We start from the raw sequence: 24,973 nt of genomic DNA, 5'->3' as shown, positions 1-24,973 counted from the left end.
GTAGCCAGAGAAACTGTAATCTGTTTTGGATTCTTTAAAGTGGACTGCAAACATTTGTTTTTGTTTTATATTGGCAATAAAAATAAAGGTTTTAGGAGCAGAGCTAATGGTGCATTTGAAATCCATGAAGGCTATGTGTTCCTCTGTTTGATCAATTACTATTTACCAAGAGAGTTAGTTTTAGTTTCACTGAATCAATTAAAAGTAAGTCCTGTAGATTTAATATTTCTCTATCTTAATAAAGTTTTGTTCATTATTAAAAGAATGTTAAGATGTCCAGAATCAGCTGCAGCTTGTTTTTTTTCTAATCTGCGCAAAGAATAATTAACATTCTTATCTAATATTTTAATTCTTATAATTCCACATAATTATTACTCAGATTTTTATAAACATCCTTTGGACCATGCAAAGCATTTTAGCTGTTTCTCTATAAGATCTATTTTCTATTTCCAGTTATTACATTTTTTCAAACTGCTATGAGAGCAACCTTGAACACAACGATCATTTTAATTTGATATTTGTTCAAATCATCTTTCCATTCTCTTACTTTGACTCACTTGCTCCTTGCCTTTCTCCTTATTTCTAAATTACCACATATGCCTACTTACCAAACCTACTACTCAGTTTGTTAATTCCTGCAAACCATGAGCTAGTAGTTTTCATCATTATTTTTCTTTCTATGAAACTTTAACTGTTTAAAGTTTCCTCATCCTTTTCCTTCTTAAAAACACTTTCATATACCCCTTTCTTGTGTTTCACATTCCTGTCTGTTACTTGTTTTCCTTTATGACTTTTGTTCCAGTTTTCAGATATTTTTTTATTTATTATATTCATCTACTTATTCCTGTATTTATTTAGTTAGTGTTTCATTTAGTCATCTATTTATTTGCCAACACACTGTTATCACAATCTTCTGTTTCCTTAATTTCTTGGCTCTTTCTTTAGTTTTTTATTTTATCCTATAGTTCTAGTTCTATTTTAGTATTTAATTAACCTTTTAACCTGTACTTTACTATCCATTTATTCAGATATTTTGTATTTTATCAGGGTCCTGCCCTTCAATACACTCCCAATATTTTCACTGCTGTTAATCTTTTGATTTACATTTACTGTTGAAATATAAAGCAGTAATTCGTTCAATGGTTGCTATGCCGCCATCTGCTGTGTATTCTCCAGTACTGCAGTTATTTTGCTACCATTCCGGACAATTTAAATGAATTCATTTATAAAAGTAATTAAACGAACACATATTGAAACACTTCTCTCCACTTCCTGCTATTTTTACCCATTTTAAACAATTTAGACCAGTTTGTCAACACCTAGGCTGTTCTAAAAACTGGTTTCTTTTTTTATAGTGGGTAACAATTAAAAATACCAATTGTGGTAATCCTTTCTTGGACTCTTACGAGTGGAGGATTCTTGCCTCTGCATCCTCAATTGGTTTGCCCCTTCCAAACCCGCTACTTTAAATGAGATAAAATACCTAAAGGTGTTTATACCTCCAATCACACTTCAGTTCCGGAGCTGAAGCGTCTTCACGCAGGACTCCGCCGCCCTTTTTTTTTTACGGAATGAAACTTTTAAGACGGATTTAAGCGGCTGCTCGCTGGACTCCGCCATCCAATTATCACCACAACAGCATAAAGTTAAAGCCGTTTAGTTTCAGCTGTTAGAGCCCAGGATTCACAGCGTTTCTTACACAGGATTTCTTTTAACGCGAAAGCCATCAACTCATTCACGCTTTTCTTTTAAAAGACAATTTACTCTCAGTAAACGGAGTCCCGTCAAGCGTCAGATTCCAGCTGGTAAACCAAATACCAGTCCCGGAAAAGGATCTAAACTCATTCTGAAGAGTTTAGCCGTGCGCACGGTCCTTCTGGATTGTAACTTCAAAGGTCTTGAGTGCAAAAACTCAACCCATGACTGAGTTTGAGCAACAATTATCTTACATCATGGTTTTCAGCTCAGTTTTTCTCATCCCATTTTTGTTATTCACTTGGCATTCTTTCTTCAATCTGTCTAAGAAGAGATTTTAGAATTTTTGGTCTAACAACCCTTAAGGGATTGTTATTCATGTGTTTTCTTGCCACAAAACACATCTCTGGCTAGCTTGTAAAGTGTGAACTTCAGGGATTTGGAAACCTGTTAACTCTGTGTTCCCAAGTTCAGAACGAAAGAAAGTGAGTCAGCATTTAGTTCCTATGCTTCTTGACTCTGACACAAACTCCCTGAAAAACTGAAATGTGCAGAAAATGTTGACTTTTTAAAATCACAAAACCATTTTTATTTAGTCAGAAATAGTTCTCTGACTAAAAAACTATTTGAAAAATGTGTTTATTTTATGTCTTTAATAGCTGTATTTCAATTTCTGCTTCTTTCACGTATTACTTTCATAGAAAGCTTTATGGGTTTATGCAATCAACCGAAGCAGCAGATAACTGTGAAGTAAATATACATTATGTACATACAGTATGTACATGCAGATTGTAGCTCATCTAGGAACTGCACATCACACTAATAAACCTGTTTTTTTGTAAAAAGAAAAAAAAGAGAAAAAGAAACACAAAAAACATTGACACCCATGAATTCTTGTACAACTTTGTGCTGGTTTATAACAAAATAACTCTAAAAGATGTTGATTGTTTTGCTTGCACAAGAGCCTGTTTTAAATTGAATCTTTAGACTTTGCATTTTCCAGAAGCACAGTATGAAGGTATTTTCTTTATTGTTAGAAAAAAATCCAGCATATCCTTTAAAAGGTACCTCTCCTTTGCGCCTTGGTTCTTAAATAGTGATACACCACTAAAAGAGATATTAAGAATTTAGTTTTTTGTTTTGTTTTTTCAATTTGAAACAATTCTCCAAAATGAGTACTATATCTTGTGAACAGTGCGCTTTGAGTTACCAGTTAACCAGGGTGCATGAATAATTTGTCAGATCTGTTTGATACTCGATGCCACCCACGCTGAGAGCGGAGCATAGGCAGACACTCGTGGGCTGAAGTGTTCAGCAAAGCTGCTGTGTCTGACTGCAGCATCTTCAGTCATCAAAAAAACTGCCTCCGATTTGTTCCTAAGGATGGCTTTTGCAGATAACACCATGGCTATCTGGACAAATTACTTGGGACAAAACTCTCTCCTGGAACCTCTATGGGACACCCTGAGGCTAAACTACCGGGACTATGTGAGATCTCCACTTTTCCCCATTGTGCTAACCGTCTCTTCGTATTTCATCTTCTGCACTCCTTATCTTGTTTGTGACATCATGGGGGATAGATGGCCATGGGTGCAACAGTTCAAGATACAACCTAGCCACCGGCCGACAGCTTCTACATTGCTGCACTGCACCGGTGTCACCTTGTACAACCATGTGTTTCTCGTGCTCCCTGCTTCAGTGGCTCAGTGGTTATGGAGACCACCGGTGGACCTCCCGGACCAGGCTCCCAAACTGCTAGAGCTGATTGCCGGGGTGATAGGCAACCTCCTTCTCTTTGACTTCCAGTACTTTATTTGGCACCTACTCCATCACAGGATCCACTGGCTGTATGTCACCTTTCATGCCATTCACCACAAGTACTCCTCTCCCTTTGCTCTTGCCACCCAGTGTCTGGGTGGCTGGGAGCTGGTCACAGTTGGGTTTTGGACCACTCTAAATCCTGTCATCCTGAAATCTCATCTACTCACCACATGGGCTTTCATGATAGTGCACGTGTATGTTTCGGTGGAGGATCACTGTGGCTATGATTTCCCCTGGTCCACATCTCGTCTGATACCGTTTGGCATGTACGGAGGACCCAGCAAGCATGATGTGCACCATCAGAAACCCAATACTAATTTTGCACCTCACTTCAGTCACTGGGACAGAATATTTGGCACACATGCCGACTTCAGCTTCTGTAATGCTATGAAATAGCATGCATTTGACAGCTAGTTGTATTATAGGCTTGTGCTATAGTATGGCTGTGCATGACATTTTTCTTATGAAAACACATAAACAAATGCATGAAGTTAATGAGCTGCTTTATTGAATATGCATCAGGTCTTTTCTTGAGTGTGTTTCAATATCCAGTAAGTATGCTTATGTAACAAACTCCAATAAAAGCATTTCTCACCAGTATGTGTGGTCTAAATTAATCATGAGTCTCAAATTTGTCAACAGAAATTTAAGATCATTTAAATGCAAGATATCATTTTTTTTCGACTACCTTGAATACTGCGTACCAACTTCAACGATTATAATAAAAATGATCAGAATAGACAGATTGCTTAACACTATGCTGGTCATTGATACATTTTCCACATTTCTTCATTAGGTTACAAAAACATTAATCTGTGTAACTTATTTGTGAATTATATTATAGACTGACACAAAGCAGTTGTGAAAAGAAACAAAAATAAGACATGCTTTAAAAAAAACCTGAAAAATGTAACATGCATTTGTGGTTAACCTCCCTCAATCAAATGTAGAGCCACTTTTTGCTGTAAATGCACAGGCGTGTCTAACAGCTTTGCTAGACTCTGAAATGTTTACCCATTCATCTTTGAAAAATAGCTCCGTATCATTTGGATCAGATTGAGACCACTTGTAGACAGTGATTTTCAAGTCTTTCCACAGATTCTCCACTGGATTGATCTCTGGTCTTTGGGCCTCAGGTTCTAATGCATGAATATGTTTCATGCATTGAGTTGTAGTGCTTAAGGTAATCTTACTCCTCAGTTTCAAGACTTTTCCAGCCTTCAACAGATTTTTTGGATTGCTCAGATTAATCATGATTGTTCTCTAACACGGAATGTATTTGTAGTACCATTAAGCAACAAAAATGTGGCCTCTACAAGTGATGTGGCTTTAGGTGAGCATGCCACACTTTTTTTTATATGATTTATACATTATTTTTTCACAAATTATGTGTTACTTATTGTTTCTCTTTGACATATGATCTCAATAAACTGCTCTGAAGACTGTGTAAGTAACAAGGTTAAATTAAAAAAAGTTTCGTAAATTTGTTAAACACTGCAGTCTATCCAGTAACTCACACTGGTACAAAAAATGGCAGGAAAAAAAACAGTGTTCATTTTGGCCACTAGGTGTCGACAAAGTACCTCCTTTTAAAGTTCACGCGTCTGTTTTGTTTTACACAAATTTGCGATAAAAATGTTTTTATTTTGTTGTTGCAAATAACCTATCGTGAATATAAGAATTTAGTCACCTGAGGTCATATGGGTTGGTTTGGTAAATTGTTTATTCAGCGCTCGTTGCTTGTATTCCGGATGTTGGTGGCGCTGTGTCGCCTACCTGTGTGTGTCCGTGTATGCGCAGTTAAGATATGTCTGGGCAGCAACAGTAGCAGCAGCAGCAGGAGCAGCAGCAGGGACATGTTTGAGTAAAAACCTTCGTTGTTTTCTCTCAGGAGCAGCTTTAAATCTCCGCATTAATGATGGGACAGTGTGGAATTACGTCGTCGAAGACGGTCCTGGTCTTCCTAAACCTGATATTTTGGGTAGGTTTGCAGGTTTTTTGATTGTTGTTATTATTATACGTGCGTCACACAAGCGCACCCCCAACCTCCACCTTAGCTTTGCTTGTCTGCAGTCAGCTGCCCAACCAGCTTCAACATGTCTGATATTTGTGTTTCACAAAAGATTCACAGAAACAATTGCAGCAGAAAATAATCCACTTTAAAAATTCAGGGTATGATACTGTATAATTTCCGCTAAATGTTTTTGTATTTGTTAGCTGAGTTTTAGCGTTAAGGAGCCTTTGTTTGCAGTTGTATGACTTTCACTCTTCCTAGGGGTGGGGGATCCTGTGTAGATAAAAACAGACCAGAGAATGATGCAGCAAAATTGTTTGCTAGTGGTCTAAAAATAGCAAACTCACAAGGCAGGAGAGTTGTGTTAGCTCAAATCAGTAAATAAAACATCATTTTAATGGTAGATGCATGTTGAGTTGTTTAAATAAAGACAGGTAATTTCCCTTTTTTTAATCATGTACATATAAATTAAAATAAAGCAAATATAGGGATAAAAACAATAATTTGACTACATAACCTCAAAAGTACTAATGTGCTTTTGAGGAATGTATGAGGATAACAAACAAGTCCAAATAAAAGTAAGTAAACAAAAAAAAAACGTAGTAACTTTGGCTACAATTGCTGGCAAAAACACAATATTGCAACTTCACTGCTATATAGTGTAGAATAGTTTACTTAAGTTATATTTTAAGACAACCCCATCAGCATATATTGATAGCCTTAATTAAACACGGAAAAACTAAAATTGTTCTGATAGCAAAACCAACAATCCAATATAATTTTTTTTTGTAATTATTAATCAAGTGAAAATTACAATCTCTGATCTATTGGTAGATCTCGGTTTCTGTTTTCTGCAATTATTTGTATTCTTATGGTTCCAATTTCTTATTAATCACTTAAAATATTGGAATGCCACTTTCAGTTGTTTGGTAACATAAGGAGCAACTCTTGCTGCGTTTTTTGGAGCCAATATTTTAAGGGCTGTGTTTTTCAAAAAATGGGTGGTTGACGATTTCTTTTCCTTTTGTTATGAGACCAATTTAAGGTTTTATATAAACGAATTTAAGCATTATGCTGGTAAAAGTATCCACCCTCGAGAAAAGCAGGTTTTAAGAAGCAACAAGTTTCCTCTGAACTGGTTTATCCAGCATTTCCAGCCAGAGAAAACTTCCAGATAGGATAATCTAGAAAAAAATGCTTTAAGTACTGATCTATAGCAACAACAATCAAAAGGAGATTGCACAAATTTAATATGCAGGGGAGGCAAGAAAATGTATTGTTTCAGAACATGACATTAGCTTTGAAGCATAGTGATGAAACTGTAGTGTTTTGGGTTCACTTTAGTGCTTCTGGTCAAGGCAGCCAGCCAGCCATCCATCCATCCATCCATCTTCTTCCGCTTATCCGGGGTCGGGTCGCGGGGGTAGCAGCTTCAGAAGGGAGGCCCAGACTTTCCTCTCCCCAGCCACTTGTTCCAGCTCCTCCGGGGGAATCCCGAGGCGTTCCCAGGCCAGCCGAGAGACATAGTCCCACCAGCGTGTCCTGGGTCTTCCCCGGGGCCTCCTCCCGGTGGGACGTGCCCGGAACACCTCACCAGGGAGGCATCCAGGAGGCATCCTGGCCAGATGCCCGAGCCACCTCAACTAGCTCCTCTCGACGTGAAGGAGCAGCGGCTCTACTCTGAGTCCCTCCCGGATGACTGAGCTTCTCACCCTATCTCTAAGAGAGAGCCCAGACACCCTACGGAGAAAACCCATTTCGGTCACTTGTATCTGCGATCTTGTTCTTTCGGTCATGACCCAAAGCTCATGACCATAGATGAGGGTGGGAACGTAGATCGACCGGTAAATCGAGAGCTTCGCTTTTTGGCTCAGCTCTCTCTTCACCACGACGGACCGGTACAGCGCCCGCTTGACGGCAGACGCTGCGCCAATACGCCTGTCGACCTCCCGCTTCCTTCTTCCCTCATTTGTGAACAAGATCCTGAGATACTTGAACTCCTCCACTCCTCCACACCTGGAGAAGGCACTCTACCCTTTTCCGGCTCAAGACCATGGCCTCGACTTTGGAGGCACTGATCCTCATCCCGGCCGCTTCACACTCGGCTGCGAACCGCTCCAGCGAGAGCTGCAGATCACGGCCTGATGAAGCCAAGTCATCAGGCCGTGGTCAAGGCATTTATATAGGTAGTAAGTAACAAAAACTAGAAAAATCCGACTATTTAAGTAATATTTACTGAAGATTCATGAATAAAGATGTATAACTCAACTACGTTGTACTTTTTTATTAATAAAGAGATAGTATACAGAAATCTACATTAATCCTTAAAAAAACCCAGGTGAAACATTTTTGAAGTTTTTTACATTGTGGTTATTTTTGCTTTGACAGCAGTAAATGTAATGTAACATTTTCTGGTTACCCACAGGCCGCTGCTGGCATCCTTTGTTATGTTGGCGCCTATGTTTTCATCACTTATGATGACTATGATCACTTCTTCGAGGACGTTTACACTCTGATCCCTGCAGTCATCATCATAGCAGTAGGTGCGCTGCTTTTCCTTATTGGACTCATCGGATGCTGCGCCACAGTGAGAGAGAGCCACTGTGGACTTACCACGGTGAGTAGACCAGTTCCACTGTAATATTGCGTGTTTTATTTCACGTAAAATTCTTTTCTAATTTATTCTGTTTAGTTAAACGTAGAGCCACAAGTAGTGAATAATACATTTGGAAAAAGTAACTTGAACAACAGTATCTGCTATCCATGTATCTATAATCTTGAAATCCAATCCACAGTTTGTCGTCATTCTCCTGCTGGTTTTCATGACAGAAGTGGCTGTGGTGGTTCTCGGATACATTTACAGAGCGAAGGTGAGAAAGAGAATTGTAATTGTCTAATTTGTGACACGGACGATCTTTTCTGATAACTCTTAAATTCAACTTCAGATTATTATTGGCAGTTTAGCTAAAGTCCTCCTGCTAACACAATTGCTGACCCATAAAATTGAGAACCACAGGAAAGGGTGTTGACTGAGTTACTAGAAAAACCAGAGGTAGTGGATTGTGCACTTTCATCTGTGTGGTTTGACATCATAATATGGACCGGTCTGGCTAACGCTTGACTCAATTGTGTCTTAGCATTTTCATGGGAACAAAGGCAGGAAAATGTGTGTGTGTGTGTGTGTGTGTGTGTACTTAGCCTTAAGCAATCATCCGCCTTCTCCAATCAGCCCATGTTTGCTGTGAGGCTGCTAAATATTGTCTTTGTATCTAATAGAGCAGTAATGTTTACCCTTCTTTACTGTTTCCAGGTTGAAAATGAAGTCAACACTTCTATCATGAAAGTTTATGATGAGTACAATGGCACGAACAGCAACGCCCAAAGCCGGGCCATTGACTACGTTCAGAGACAGGTAAATAAAAGAAAAAAACCTTTTATTTGTAAGCCATCCACGATGGCCTTGTGTTGTTCCAGCCATGCATCTGTTTCCAACAGATGCAATAACCATCATTATTGACTTTGTTGTTTTCATTTTCAGCTTCAGTGCTGTGGCATCCACAATTTCTCAGACTGGAAGCACACACACTGGTACGAAGAATCGAAAAACAACAGCGTTCCCATCAGTTGCTGCAAAATTGCAGGCTGCACAGGGTCTCTTACTCATCCTGAAGACCTCTACCAAGAAGTAAAAAGGCTTAATTTTTTTTTTAATAAGGACTTGTAGTTTTGAATGTTTGAACATAATTTGTGTGGGTTTGTAGGGTTGTGAAGCGCTGGTCGTGAAGAAGTTACAGGAGATTATGATGTATGTCATCTGGACTGCGCTGACGTTTGCTGCCATCCAGGTAATTCGCTCATATTTTGGTACCGTTTGTTTCATTGCATTTTTAATGCGTCAGCCAAATGATGTAAAATCTGCCATAAATCTGTAACAGATTTATGTAATTATGGTTTTCATTAAGATTCAGTGTTTTCATCTAAATAAGGTTACCAGTTTCCGAGAGGCATTGTAATAAAAGCCTGTTTATTTTGTAAAGAAATTTGGACATTCAATTTAATAGAACCAAACACAAACCAAAGTAAAGACCTTTTAAAAGTTTTTGTAAAACGTATATCTAAAAATTGCAATAGTTGGAAAAGAATAAATTACGATGCCCTTATTTGAAATTTCCATTTGAAATGACTGACAGAATCCAAAGAACTGTCTGTGGCCTTGAGACAATTAGCAGCATTTGAATCTAATGAGGAATTTAGAGGTTCAAAAGAATTTGAAGTCATTCTCCAGAAATGCCACATGATTAAAGATTTTTCTTCTTCATGTCCTTTTTTCTTTCCTTTCTTCCATATGCCCTTATGTCCTTCCTTGTGCTCTACCAGCCTTTGTCCTTCTCTTCTACCCTCCTTACTTTGGTGTCTCCTTCCTTCTCTTCTACTTTCTTGTCCTAATTTTGTTCCTTTTGTCCATCCCTTCTCTCCCTCCAATTTGTAGTTTCCCAATTTTTTTTTTCATTAAAATTTTTATTTAGAAACAACATGAAGAAAATCATAGTGGGACTTAGTATTTAATGTAGTAAATGTAAAGAACTGATAGGAAAAAATGAACATGGAATAGTATGGGATATATCAGATGATAAAAGTGTGGGAATGTTTGTTTATCTTTCCAGATGTTGGGGATGCTGTGCGCCTGTGGCGTGCTGTGCCGCAGAAGCAGAGATCCTGCCTATGAGCTGCTTATCAGCGGGGGTACCATTGCGTAAAAAGTGAAACACTTTTCTCAATTTTTCTGAATATGTATCATTGGTGAGTGGATGCAAAACCTGTGATCATACTTATCTTTATACACTAAATACAAGTAAATGTATGCTAAAGTTAATTTTTCCCCAAAAACCATTTGACCCATTTTATTTAACTCTTCAGAGAATTACACATAATACTTCTCCTTTTTGGTGGGATCTGAGGTTTATGTTTATTTTCACCCAAGTCAAATTTTGAAAACATGAGTTAAGTATAGACAGGAGAGTTTCCTTATTGTGGTTTGCATTATTTATATTTTTGAATCTATTATGTACTTGAATGACAGAGGGAGATTTCTATTTTGTTCCTGCTTACTGAGGATGCCTAATACTCTATTTAAAATTTTAACGGCATAAAAAATGGACACCACCTTCTCCTGATTCAGCAGCATGGTTTTGTGTGCAAGTTCTTACAGAACTGGCTTTAACTTATATGAGCTTTATTTTGGGAAATAAATGTATTTAACCTTTGATGTATTAATTGGTTTTCAGATAGATTTGTTTTTCTCTCATATCTGTTTGTTTGTCCTCTAGGTACTCTATTACAATATGGCTTATTCATATTGTCTCATGTAGCAATGATGAGACTTAAGAATGTAAATGATGTGTTTAAGTAAAAGTTTAAAACAAATGATATCTCTTTCTGGTTTGTTCAGACATCTGCATAACAGCTTTATTCTTTTTCTTATCCAATTTTTTTCTGTCAAGATTATGGTGTTTTCCCGTTATATCAGTTTCTAAAATTCTCAGATTGTCCCCAAGCTAGTTGTAAGAAGTTCAGTTCAAAATAGTATTATGTAAAATGAAATTCAGACTTTAGATTCAATGATTTCTTCAGGATGCAGCAAAGATGATGTGGACTTTTCCAGATATGGAAAAGACCACATCTTTTTACTGTAACCTTTAAAAATTAAACTATTATCTTTTAAAATGAACAGATTGTACCATTTACTTAATGTATGAAGCACAAATGAAATCAAAATGATAAAAGGTTGCTGCTTCCATGGAATTTAATTGGAAAGTATCCGGCAACTGACACCAATGAAACACGGTTGATTTATTGATCATCTCAATAAAATCAAGAGATTTCTTTGGTTGACCCATCTGGTGCATGAAGGTAAGTGTTCATCCAATGCTAGGACAGACAGAAATCTGCAGTCAGTTTTTCTGGGAACGGTTAAAATGCCATTTCCAAACAATTTAAGATCAATTTTTCTGCAGTCAAACTTTGCTGCCTTAAACAATATTGTTTTGTACAAATAATGTAATTGTGTATATACTTTTATTGACCTGTTTAGCTCTGGTCAACATCTACAGTTATATCAATAAAATTAGAGTTGAGCAAATTCACCCTAGGGTTAACAATTCTCAGAGAAATTGCAAAATCGCTAACCCCAGAGCTACATATTAAAGCCTACATGACTCTGTTAAAAATACACAGAACAAATATGGCTTGTTTCTGTTGCCCTGAGACTGCCTCTTCATTGTGACTCAACTTTAGTGTGCGAAGTTGCATCTGCAAGAAAAATTAGCATACCTCAGACGTCATGTGGCGGAAGATAATTTGGACTCGTTTTTCAGCCATTTGCTCTATCACTCACTCTGTATAGCAAAGTATTATGGAGTAAAATGTGAGGCCTTCTAATCAATAGCTTGGCCCAAACTGGCTCATCAATAGGACAATGATCCCAAACACAAAACGAATGCAGATGTTGCAATGGCCCAAAGCCAAGACTTTGACACTATTGAACTGTGGTATAATTTGAATAACTTGCACAAACCTCAAAAAACCGAAGCAATGTTGAGAAGAGTGTGCCAATCAGAATGTGATAAACTTTATGACGTTATGCACAAAAGGACTATAAGTTAATTCAATACATGATGGTTTTAACAACTCACATAAGTGATATTTTTTCTTGCATAGCTTTTACTAGTTTCTGCTTCGTCTTTGTTTAATAATGAGAGCATGGAGTCCACAGGATGCTTCTGGGCACGTGTATATAAATAATCTCAAATGCGTCAAAGACCAGATCTTTATTTCCTGCTAAGTAAAACCAGAGCTGAAAAAGGGCTTGCTATTATTTAGACTGTCATATTTTATATGTTTATTTTAACTCTGCTTAATCACACGACCCCAATGTTGCCTATACATGTCGCTTGTGTGGCTGTTTTTGCATTCTTAAAGTGACTCTTGTGTTTATTTAAATGAAAGCTACCGAATGAGTGGCCTCTCACCAAAGAGCATTCAGACACTAAAGACAGCAGTGGACTAATATACACGACCTACAAAAGGTTCAAATCTTAATATGAGTATTAGCATGCCTTATAAATACCAATGGAAACTTCACAATTATGTACTTTTTTACTTTATGCAAACAAGACATAAATTACATGAAAGGCAACAACAGAAATCATACAAAACCTTTAAAACTTCAGACTCAACATTGAACTAAAGTGTGCGAAGAAGTTTTAGTGCCATGTTTCTGTGCAAAAGATCCGCACGACTTTGCCAACAGTTTGAGAAGGAGACGGTAAGATGATCCCAAAATATATTAGGTTTACACTAACTGCTGTATGTGTAAGTGCCATTATTTACAGATCTACAGTATGTATGTAACATTTCTTTAGTTTGGATTCTTGGCATAAAGTGGTTCAGTGTGTTGTGATCAACCGTTAATTCAAAGGATTGTAAAGAACAAAGAAAATAGCTTGCTTTTGGAAATATGTTCTACGACCAGGAGGGGCTGGGTTTGGGCAGGGGGACCTTTTCTGAAAGCATGCATGGCACAAAGATGCTTCGTGATTTCAAGGTACAAAACCATTCTGAAATGTACATGTAAAACGGGCTGGCCTGAAAACTTATTCCTTAGCGAGATAAGAACCAGGAACCAGACCAGACTGACCATTTCTTTGTACCGTCCACCAGCCATCTTCTCCCTCATGTATCACAACCACAATATCCCCAACAGATATTGAGAGTTCATCTTGCCCCTAAAAGAAGAACAGGAACAGTCAAGTTCACAAATTGTTCCTAAAAGGCAAGAAAAACGGAACATCTACATAATCTATAGTGCCAATGACCAGACCTGTGCTACATAGTCGTATACAGCCTTGTACTCGTTGGTGCTCTGGTTGGAATGCTGGAATCCAGGAATGGAAGCATATACACCATCCGATGTTCCTGCTGAAGACAAAAGACTGTTATTATTAGGTTGAAAGTTGCAATTAACAACTAAAAAAAATGGGCCATGGAAATAAATGTCTTGATCTAATTATGTCATTTTCTATCCAGCTTAATAAATTTTTTGAAAATGATCTTCAGTATCATTATTCTAAACACTCAGTAGATGAGCAGTGCTGTTTAAACTATTCCTCCATCCAAATAAATGTTAGAAGACATGACAGCGTTTTCTCGTTTTGTCGTTTTACCTCTGTTAAAAAGAGCGCACCAGTTTTTGTCCTAAATTTAGTAACTCGTTTTAATATCTGCTGGGTTAATACAAAAGCTTTGACTGTCTTGTCTCTAGAGTTTTGTTTCTCTTTTGACTGAAACAGGTTTGTGTTTAGAGCCTTGGTAAACTTTTGTTGTGCTACAGCCACAAACATCTATGTATTTCATTAGGATTTAAAATGATTCACCCACACAAAGCACTGCAAAATTGTAAAGGAGAAGTGTTGCATGTGTTTTTACATTATGAAAATCTGAAAGGTTCTACATATTTAGCCCTCCTTACTTTGACACATTTAAATAAAATCCAATGCAAACAGTTTGCTTAAATAGTAAATAGAGTCCATCTGCATGTAATTTATTCTCCAGGTGTCCTGTGATGGTCTCTGAGGTTTTCTAGATACATTAGTGAACAAATATTCACTAATGTATCATGAAGACTATGGAAAACCACAGAAAGTATAACTGTGAGCTGAGGTTTACCTGTCCTAGACATACAGTCACTGCTACAGCACAATGGTTCATGTGCTGAAATGGCCCAGTCAAAGCCCTGACCTAAATGCAATTGAAAATCTGAGGTCAAACGTAAGATGTGATGTTCAAAGACATTTAAGAGTGGGCAAAAAGTTCAACACCTACAAATTTGGTAGATTTGAACATGTAGACTTAAGGGGCTGCAATTGCAGCAAAAGTATTGACTCAAGGGTGAGTTTATTCATGTGTATACTGTACTTTTCAGATTTTTGTTTGTAAAATTTAGAAACCCATCTGTCGTTCCCTTCCACTTCACAATTCTGCACCACTTCATGATGATCTGCTGCATAAATGTCAATGGAACTGATGTCTGTGGTTGTCACGTGACAAAATGTAGAAAAGATTTAAAAGTTATTGCAATGCTTGCGCTGCACTGTGTTTATGGTTAAAACTCACAGGCAAAACCTATATTTCTGTGGAGATTATTTTTATAAGAGAGAAGCTACAAGTTAGTTCACCGGTTGAGAAAAGGTTTATCAACTAAATTTAAGCAAGCTATGGCTTTTATTCATCTTGCTTTGCCTGGACGAGTCATTATGAAAACTTGTAGGATGAGTTGAATAACATAGGTACAATACCAGGAGGTTCTGACACTCCTTCATTGATGGTCAGCTTGGAGCCAAATGTACAGCTTCCTGGCAGCAGATTTGAAATCCTAAAGATTATAAAAAGTTGTTAGAGAAGTCCACTAAAACATAATTGAGAGAGAGACAGAGAAGTAGAGAGAGAGAGAGAGATAACAATAATTTTTATTGGCTGTCATAATCCAACCTTTTCTTGACTCCCTCTACAAATCCAGCACTGCCGTTCTGCAGAGAAGCATTATTCTCATAGTAATTTTGATATTCAATCGGAGCTGTGGGCAAAAAAGAGGTATTAAAATCGACTCAGTAAGCTCCACCTAGCCCTGATATAATGCCTACTGAGCTGAAAGATAATATTGAAATGATTTCTCAGTACAGAACATATTCAAATGTAGGATGTTAGATGTTGACAGGAAGCCTGCAGGCGTTACATACCTGGGGGCGTCAGGTTACACTTTTTCATCTCCACAAAGTTGTTGTTGTCTATGATGATGTCACAGTTTTCAAGCGAATTCCGTACATTCTCACAACACTGAAACAAAAGGTTTGTCAGGAAGGAAGAGTAAATATTTGGCGCCGTATCCCTGACAGCTCAATAGGTGTGAAACCAGCTGACCTCGTCATCTTTGACACACTGCATCGACAGCTGGTTACAGTGCACCCACAAAGCATTCCTTATGACACTGATGCGATCTTCTTCTTGCTGCTGAAATATCTGGAAGACATTCGTTTTGGTGTACAGAAATGTGTTTAGCCTCTAGTTGCAACTCCATATTTTAAACCTCATATTTGTTGGCATTAAAGAACATATTCACGATTATGACTCTCTTTCTTATTTACTGCCTTGTTTTTGTTCCCTTCTGTGCTGGAACATGCTGTGCTTTGACAGTGTTCACCTGTAACTGAACTTATCGGGATGCTCACAGCTGCTGTAGGGCTCCAGTCTTGTTGATGCTATCACATTCAGGAAGAGTTGGGTCATGGAAATGTTTTTTCAGAATAATGACTTAGTATGTGGTGTGCTAAGGGGAGGTGTTACATATCCTGACTGAAAAAACAGACATGTCACTGCTGCTCTGGCGCTGCGTTGGTGTTGCCAAACCAAAAAGCATATTCTAAGTAACAACTAGAAAGGAACAACAGCGTCTTACCTCACAGACCTCAACATGCGTCGACTCCCACTCTTGTCGAATCCGGTCAAGTTGCTCAATGTTTGACTTGTACTGATTCTCTAAAGGCAATCCACACCAGTTTTACATATGAAATATAAAAGTAACACTTACACTTGACAACCTTGTGTTTAGATTCTGCGTATTATACTTTTTGATTATTAATAAGACAAAGAAAGTAAACATGACCAATATTCAGAAAAAAAACATATTCCTGGTAAACCACATTGGATTATAACATAAAACATGAATTTACAAGTTCTTTCTCCTTAAATTAGCAAGCGTCTTTCTCCTTACCGGCTTCAGCTGCAGTTTCTCTACACTGCTTTGATTTGTTGTTCATCTAAAAGAAATGGCAGAGGAAAAAAAATTGTGCATTTGATTTTTTTTCTCTTCTTTAGGATAGAGTCACCCTTGTTTCTTCATGCTTTGATTCAAAGGAACCAGACTGTTATTTAATCTTTTAACGTTGAGTTTGTCATGAGTTTTTTCCTCTTTTTTTCTTTGTACGTTGCTAGTTCATTTTCATTGCAGTACCTGATCATCTTAGAGGAAAAACTACTTTCACATTTGTGCCAATCAAATGTGACACAACCCGTAAAGTTAAATACAAATTGTATAAATGTGCACAGCCTTAATCTAACACTTTGTTGACACATCTTTGTTAACTGACAATAAAATGCACAACATATGTACACCCCTTCTAATGCACAACATGGGTCAAAAATGACCCGCATTCATTTTCCATGTTATTTCATGCTGACTGAGTTTTTCTTTGCTCTGTTTTTCAAAATCAATTCATTTTATGATTGAATATTCCAAGTATTCTTTAAATATCTTGTTTTTAATTACCACAGATCATTAATTTATTTTTTTATTTCCTACTTTATGAACAAAAATAATTTTTATATTACTATACATGGGTCATCCAAGTGTGATTTAAAATTAAATGTCTTAATACTATAAAAAAAAAAGTTTCAAGTAATTACTTTAGCAGTGAATGGGGCCAAACAGTTATTTATTTAATACTTGCAACACGTTTGTCATTTTATCACACATACACATAAATCCTGATAACAGATAACAGCTATTGAACTGAACTTTATCTGTGGTTGAACAACTGTAAACTGGTGAAATGTGACCAAACAAAATAAAACACAACTGAACACATTAGTAGAACACAAACTGCCATCTCAATTTTTGCATGCCTCACAAATGATCACTAATTTTTTGTGCTCCTTGCACACCGGCCTAGTGCACTGGGAACACCAGCTGCTGGCTTTTCTGTCTTTCGAAACTGGGCAGATCGCGCACCTCTTCCTCTTCCTTTGGCCCTCCTGTCTGATGTCCTCTTGTAGCTGAGTGGTGGCTGTGTCTTTTTTTAACCCACACCTTCCCATTGCCTCAATAATATGCTTCTGGAGTTTGGGTGTGCCCTCCATGCGCCTCTTCATATGTGGCATGACGAGCTCTTTGCCCAGCTCCTTGATAAATAGTCGTCGTGCATTACTCGCACCACCCTATATAATCAGGGTGTTGTGCACCCAAGTTGGTGTAGGCATTGAGTGTGGCAACATCCAGCATATTGTACCAGAGAACCATGGGCCACCTCCTTGTTCTCCGCAGACATGTGTAGTTGCTAACCATTTGATCCATTGTGTCCACTCCTCCTTTCGTTTTATTGTAGTACTGGATCACTTCCGGTTTCTTCTTCTGACTGCTGTTATCCACTGCTTTGTCATCATGCATGGTGCTCAGTAGGACAACAGCCTTTCCTTTCTTCTGCACATAGCTCACCATGGTCATGTTGCCATAGAATCCAAATTCCGAGCTATGAAGCTCCCATGATTTGGATGGCTTCATGATAGATGGTATGTCAGGCTTGTTCTGGCGAAGAGTCCCAACGATGGTCAGATTGTTCTTGAGGAGCTTGGTGAAACTGGTGAAAAAGTTGTCCATTGTCCATGTAGAATTACAAAAGCTGTGCTTGTTCATAACTTAAGAAAAAATAAAAATGATGATTTGTGGTAAACAAAAACAAGATATTTACTGCATATCTGGAAAAGTAAATGATAAAATTAATTTATTTCAAAAGTATATCATAGAAACACTCAACCATACATGAAGTAACCTGGAAAATGAATGCGGGTCGTTTTTGACCAGTTTTGTGCATTAGAAGGGTTGTGATACAAAAAGGGTTTTTGTTCAAAAAGTAAGAAAGGAAAAAATTTATTAAGGATGTATGATGATCAAAAACAAGTTAATTGAGGAATACCTAGAATACTGAATGATGAAATTAATTTATTGCAAAGATATAGAAGATAAAAACTCAGCCGGGTCACTTTTGACCCATGTTTTGCATCAAAGGGTTAAGGAGCTGGGAAATTTCTGGTTGCCACTGGTTGTGTTTTGTATGTGATAAACAACCCCTGCATTCTCCATTTGTCTGAACTGAGAAGATGGGTTGAAAGAGAGAAGCCTTTGTTTCCAAAGAAAACATCAAACTGTCAGATATACCCAAAGGTAAGTCTGACAAGTCTGGAAAACCACATATATCATCATAACAATGCCAACAGTGAATCATTGTGGTGGCAGCATCGTGCTCATAGGATTTTTATGATGCAAGTCAGACTTTTGTCAAGGTGGCTGGAGCAATGAACAGTTCAAATCCCAAGAAAGCTTTGACAAGAAATCTTTGAGTCCCTCTGTTAGGAAGCCAGAGCCTCACAATCCGATACATTTGAAAAACCCTTACAGTGGAGTACAACCTTATTAGTGGGATTTTGATTGACTCCAAACAAAGAAGACTTTGATGCTGAGATGAAATCAAATGGTGTTTCAACAAAGTATTAGTTTGAGATTGTACACAAACTTGATTTTTGCATCATTTTTATTTTGTAGATTGTTTTTATTTCAACATATTTTTAAGGTGAATTGTATAGGATACATATCACATTTAAATGAGGTGTAAAAAGCTGTAGTCTCATTTTTTACAACACAGAACCTGTAATTTTAGATGTATTGTAGCTGACGTTTTTCAGGGTTGAATAAAAATTTTAAGAAGTAACTACAAGCATTGGATATTCAATGAGTTTTTAAGTGGTGCTGGAAGTAATAAGATGACCATTTAACATGTACTGATCATAACTGTATGCATCAGGTAGTTTCTTTTTGAGCATAACATATTTTAACTCACAGCACAGATTGATATTCAGAAGAAGCAACCCAGTTAAGATGATGTACGAATATGAATTGTAGATTTAGAGCTACTTCCAAATTAGTGGGATGTGTCATCACTTTGCTCATGTTGGGAAGAACATTAAAACTGTCACCCACTGATGAAAGAAATTGATGACAATGTTTAGGAAGAGCAAAGGCTTAAGCAAGTCATAAATCAGAAAACTAGTTATAGGATCCACAATCAAACAGTGGTGGTAGATTTATTCTGAGGGTCTATTTCACGGCCATTGGTATTGGTGTACAAAATGCAGCTAATTTGGTTGAAAGTTGGACACAATTATGTGTTCCAAAAGAACAATAATGCCAAAGACCAAAGGAATGCATACATGACCAAAATACAGTATGAGAAGCAAAGCATCATGTCTGTTATGCTATGTTATATCTGTTATGCTGAACCTGTTATTTTAATCATTGCAGTAAGCTCTGCAATGAGCTCTGAGAAAGGCAAAAAAGGAAGTGAGAATGTGAGTTCTAAGAGTTTTTATTTTTAGATGCCACGATTGTTTAATGCGTTTTTCTATCATCAATAGCATGATAGAAAAACGTTTTGTTTGATTTGGGGGCTAAAGACTGTTGTTACTTTGAATGATAAAAGTTTGTGTTTACCTCACATATTTAAATAAGATGTTCACCAATCATTGCCAGATAATTCACTTCTAAATAAGTGTAATTCATCCACGAAGGATTGTACATGTGTAACATATTTGTGTAGAATATGTATAGTTTATTTTATCTAGATATACATTTTTTGTGGTCGTGGACTGATTTTTTAAAATCTTACAGAACTAAACATCTGCTTAAAATAACCTGTTTGAGCTTCTTACAGTAAAAGGCTCTTTAAGTAAATCATAAAATCGCTCAAAATTTATTTATTTATTTATATGTGTATAGATTCCATACACTTGGTGCAGTACAACACAAGTCTGTTTATTCGTGTTTTCATTTTTATGGTTGTTAATTCTGGCTACTAGCAAATGAAAACCCATAATTTAGTTTCTCACAAAATAGAAATGTTGCAATCAGACTAATAAAAACCTAATTCAAACGGAATTGTTGGCCAACTGAAATGCATGCATACTGTGGAGCATACACACTCAAGATTGGGTCGGGACTCTTTGCATGAATTATTGCACCAGTGGAGCTTGACATGGAGGCAATTCGCAAATTGCTCTATGGAGGTGTTCAGCAAGCGGAGCTTAATTTAATGCTGAAATTCCCCTCATCGCCGCAGTCACTAAAGAAGGCATTGTGTCTTCAATGTGGGCAGGTGGAAAAATAAACCCAGCATCTCCATAAAGCTCGTCAGCATAGAGGAAGCACAAAGTGCTCCAAAGTTTCCTGGTTGCCTGCTTTGCTAGCTTTGGTCATAAACCAAAGCCATAAACCAAACTTTTGTAAATTAATTAGTTTTGTAATTAATTTACAAAAGTTTATTTTTGTTTTAAGCTCAAGTGACAGAAACAACAGAAGGAAGTGTGATTTCAAAAGAACAGCAGTGTGTTCTGCTTTAAAGCAAATGTGAATTTTAGTGCGTGGTGCTTTACACCACGCACTTTCGTGGCCATGATGTATTATACATGGCCATGAAATGTATTTTTTAATAATTGATAAAGGGACAGGTTTACATAAGACTTTTCTTCTTCCTTTCTCCTTACTCGTAGAGTAAGAAATTTAAGAGTAGGCATTTGTGACTTAATGATGATGTGTTAAATTGAGTGAATAAACTGACTGGTTGATTGATTGATGTTCAAATTTTCAGAAAATCTAATGGAGGATGGAGTTTTTTTGAGAGGCACATGTCACTTACCTTGTCAATCTGTTTGGGAGTGGCCGTGGGTGCGTTGCCCAGCTTTTCAGCCGTTTGCTCTGCCTCATCCGCCTCCCTGCAACGCTGCTCGTAGGACTTTTTAGACTGTAAGAGTAGGAAACAGAGACAATGTGAAACCAATGACACCCATACATTGTGTGTGGGCTTTTCAGTGTGTAGCTTTGACAGGGAAGAAAGATTATAGGGGGCTTGGTACTGAAAAAAGAGGTCACAGCGAGGAAAAGTAATAAAAAAACAAGAAAACACTTGCCACTTCCTTCCTGGCTGCAAAACATTTCACATTTTATATCTCCACTGCACTGCATAGATATTTACAAACTACTTGGTCTTTAAATATAAACAAATGTGGTATTCTGATCAGAAAATAACATTCCAAAGAAGTGAACTCTTTTTCTTGCGTATGAAAGCAGAATCTACATGAGCTAAAACTGATAAAGTGCTGTATGTGCGACATACACTGTGGTTCTCAAAAACACAAATAACAAATTTTTGATATCTATTGCCATGAAAACATGAATTGACCTTACATCTATGGTTTTCTTGTAGAGAGAGACTTTTGTTTTCTGGACCTTCTCCATGATGACCTCAAACTAGTTGGAAAGGACATTAATTCATGTTAGAGAGAAGGAACTCCACTAAATTTCCTTGATATGTAGTCACCAGAAAAAAAATGGACATGAACCTTTTTTCTCTGCTCTTTCTGTCGCTCTCTGAACTCCTCCATTCTCTTCACCTCTTCCTTCAGGAACCCAGAGAGCTGAATGTGCAAGTTTCCAATGTTTTCAATTTCTGAAAGAAACCAAAGCATGCAGTGAAAATAGAGAACTTTCAGTCTCAGACGTTATTTAAGAAAAAGCAAGCTGATTTTTGAGGGGGTTTGGAGTATTGTATGCTTACGTGTTTTCATTTCATCAAATGATGCTCTCAGAGAGCTGTGAGAGTAAATTGAAAACTGTTACGACAAGCCAGACAATCATGTCTTTTAGACATTGTTGAGTAGCACATAATGATCAGTATTTTTGGCTACAAAAACTCCCCACCCAGATCACCTACCAAATCTCTGCCGAACCCCCCGCCTTTCGAGCAATTGAGACCAACTCTTTGCCATATTTTTCCTCGGCCGACGCTCTGCGTACATAACACATTTATAAAAGTTTCCATTTAGAAATTCAGACATAAATTACCTCAAAAAAGACACCTCACCTCATTTTCAGGAGGTCCTCCACATCCTTACACGTACGCCGACCCTCATTAAGTCTCTGAATAAGACTTTCATAACCAACGTTGCTGATGAAGTCATTCCCCTTCATAAAAGAAGCAGAAGATTCATTGCTACAGCTCAGTTAATTTGAATGAATGTGTTTTCCCCCTCATCTATGCGTTTTAACTGCAGCTCATTTAGGGTGAAAGGCAAATTGTCAGTTGGAGGATTCTGAATGGAAACAGCTATGGTGGAACCAGTGTCAAATTTTCACATGCACCCTAACGTGGTGAGATTTTACATATGCAAACTTGGAATAGAATGAAAATATAAGGAAACATAGACAAATGGAAACGTTTAGCTGATGGTCTTGTCTGATCATTGAGCTCTTTGTGCTTCTATTTAGTAAATAAAGGAGTCAAAATTAATCAGGAACCTAAAAACGCAGAACACTGGCACTTAATAGGAAATATTCAAAGGATATAATGAACCTGGATGATAACATCAAAGAAGCAAAACCCCAATCTGATGTTATATGCAAGAAGATGCAGTAGCACTGTAAAACACAATTTTGCTTCTTGTAATAGAAAAACACAAGTGGCTCTCATGGAAACAGAGCCACTGACAAAAGTAACACGTTAAAATTAGTTTCAGTAATAGTAGCAGAAAAAGTATGAGCAGATATAAAGAAAAGACTGATCTGAAGTCAGCTAACAAAAAAAGTCAAACTTTGAAAAGAATATGGTTACAAAATAACAAAATACAAAAAAGGTTAAAATGTACTATTTTCAAATTTCCAGTAAAACAGTTGCAACAAGGACATTTTTTTTCTCCTGTGACACTTCCTCAGCTTTCAACTACACATAAATAAAATACAAAAGAGGAATTAGTATCATTAAACTGTACTCACCCAGAAGGAATCTTTAAATTGTAGGGCCATTTTGCTAGTGCTTTAAATTAATCCCAGCTGAAGATCTCTACTTTTGCTATCAGTCACAAACCCTCCGGGGGTGTAGCAGGCTGTAGCACGAAGCGAGTCAAATGCATCATGCCACACTCAGGAAATAAACTTGCAGCGGTTTTCACTCACTTAGTCATGTCATTTAAATAAGGAATAGCAGAAGCGGGTCAACATCCGCCGTAGCCGAGCTGACACGTGTGGTAGCAGCCCGTGCAACTTCTCCTTGTATCTGAAAGATAATAAGTTTTCTAAACTTCTCATAAATGCTCACATGAAACCAGAGGAAATGCTTTTCTTCTGAATTTCTGTTAAAATGTTTATCTAAGGTTTAAAACGGAACCAAGTCTTCCTGTTCCTCCAGGGTATACACAATAAGGCTCACACAACAACAGAAATGTCTTACTAAGTTTTGCAATTTAGTAGAGTACGCTGCAATTTGTCCTAGTGGTGACATAATACGGATGCCAGTATAGGATTTTGTAGCGGCTCTACAAAACCTGTGGATGACATTTACTGGTGCATATCAGGTTTTACTTACAATATCATTCAAATGTTCATTTTTATTTCAGTAATTTGATTCAAAAAGTCCTTTATTATATTGACTCATTAAACACAGTGATACCCATAAGGCTTAGATTATTCTTTTGAATTAATTTTGATAACCGCTGATTTCACCCAATATTAGCTCAAAATTCAGGCCAACACAATATAACCTACACAATAATGGGGAAGGTTGTTATCTTGAGTTGTCCAACAGTCACTGATAACTTCCACAAGAAGCCTAAGCTACCAAAGGTCATTGCTAATGAAGATGACGTAGTAATGTATTCAACCATAATAATGGGAAGTTGAGTGAAAGGAAAAATTGTGGTAGAAAATGTTCTTAAGCAATTGTGTCCAAGACATTTGTCACAACTGTGGGATTCCTTGTGTTAAGACATGGCTGAAGGGAGGAGCTTATAATCCAAGCTGCTTGAGGTCCAGTTGGACATTTCCACAGACAGTGATGATTTCGCGAGCTGGGTCATCTGCTGGTGTTGGTCCACTCTTTTTTCAAGTCTAATGTCATCTAGCACTTTATTCTTCTCGTTGCTGACAATGTATATATGGAGATGCTAATTTCATTGTGCAGCAGGACTTGGCCCCTGTCCTCATTAGCAAACTTACCAAATGATCGTGGTATCACTGTGATTGACTAGTAAGCTCTCCTAATGTGAAAGCCAACAGAGAATCTATATTAATCCATCTCTTCTGAGACATGCTGCATTGAATGAATGTTTCATGCAAATGGAGCCCTGAGCAAGTACTGAATTTCCATAGCGCGCATAATTTTTCATAAGCTGCCATTTTTATATGAAATATTATTTTTAGCTGACTTTATGTAGTATTAGAATTTTCTTACTAAACTCAATTTTCATTAACTGTAAGTCACAAGCAATACAATTGAAACCAGTAAAAAAATGATCACTTTTTCTGAACTGTAAACTTCTAAATTTGAAGAAAATTGCAAAAAAAAAAAAAAATACATTCTCTGCTAAGTTTTCTGGTATTTAGCAAATGGAAATAATTTTGATAATTGTAACAAGAGATTTAACTTTAGACAGTGAGAAAAAAAAAAGTTTCTGTCTTTTTATGTGGTGTATGTCAATATCTGGTTTCAACTACCTGTTTCATTTTAATTACCA

At 37.2% G+C, this 24,973-nt stretch overlaps 3 protein-coding genes across 4 annotated transcripts; 2 read left to right on the top strand and 1 right to left on the bottom strand.

Moving 5' to 3' along the window:
- The first annotated feature begins 2,967 nt into the window (after positions 1–2,967).
- ch25hl1.2 (cholesterol 25-hydroxylase like 1, tandem duplicate 2) lies at positions 2,968–4,116 on the top strand. The gene has a single exon (XM_032583076.1). It carries the CDS (start codon positions 3,079–3,081, stop codon positions 3,910–3,912), a length of 834 nt encoding a protein of 277 aa, XP_032438967.1. The 5' UTR covers positions 2,968–3,078; the 3' UTR covers positions 3,913–4,116.
- Positions 4,117–5,313: 1,197 nt separating this feature from the next.
- On the top strand, positions 5,314–10,957 carry tspan3a (tetraspanin 3a). Its single transcript, XM_032583090.1, has 7 exons — positions 5,314–5,497; positions 7,956–8,147; positions 8,326–8,400; positions 8,841–8,942; positions 9,069–9,215; positions 9,292–9,375; positions 10,195–10,957. The coding sequence occupies exons 1-7, from the start codon at positions 5,432–5,434 to the stop codon at positions 10,285–10,287; spliced, it is 759 nt and encodes a 252-aa protein (XP_032438981.1). The 5' UTR covers positions 5,314–5,431; the 3' UTR covers positions 10,288–10,957.
- A 1,709-nt stretch (positions 10,958–12,666) lies between these two features.
- pstpip1a (proline-serine-threonine phosphatase interacting protein 1a) lies at positions 12,667–24,796 on the bottom strand. Of its 2 annotated transcripts, none has more exons than XM_032583039.1 (15): positions 23,238–24,796; positions 22,330–22,430; positions 22,180–22,254; positions 22,024–22,058; positions 21,809–21,915; positions 21,654–21,716; positions 21,106–21,210; positions 16,356–16,401; positions 16,041–16,120; positions 15,506–15,604; positions 15,325–15,421; positions 15,077–15,161; positions 14,884–14,960; positions 13,410–13,504; positions 12,667–13,314 (listed from the first exon to the last, which is right to left on the bottom strand). In XM_032583039.1, the coding sequence occupies exons 1-15, from the start codon at positions 23,265–23,267 to the stop codon at positions 13,183–13,185; spliced, it is 1,227 nt and encodes a 408-aa protein (XP_032438930.1). In that variant the 5' UTR covers positions 23,268–24,796; the 3' UTR covers positions 12,667–13,182. The 2 variants fall into 2 exon arrangements, with proteins under 2 accessions (XP_032438930.1, XP_032438920.1); XM_032583029.1 differs by having other exon boundaries at positions 13,410–13,507; positions 23,238–24,790.
- Between the last annotated feature and the right edge of the window lie 177 nt (positions 24,797–24,973).

Source organism: Xiphophorus hellerii, chromosome 2 (genome assembly GCF_003331165.1).
Source record: "Xiphophorus hellerii strain 12219 chromosome 2, Xiphophorus_hellerii-4.1, whole genome shotgun sequence".
NCBI lineage: Eukaryota > Metazoa > Chordata > Actinopteri > Cyprinodontiformes > Poeciliidae > Xiphophorus > Xiphophorus hellerii.
The sequence above is the reverse complement of the archived record's forward strand: the minus strand, read 5'-3'. Positions and strand labels throughout refer to the sequence as shown.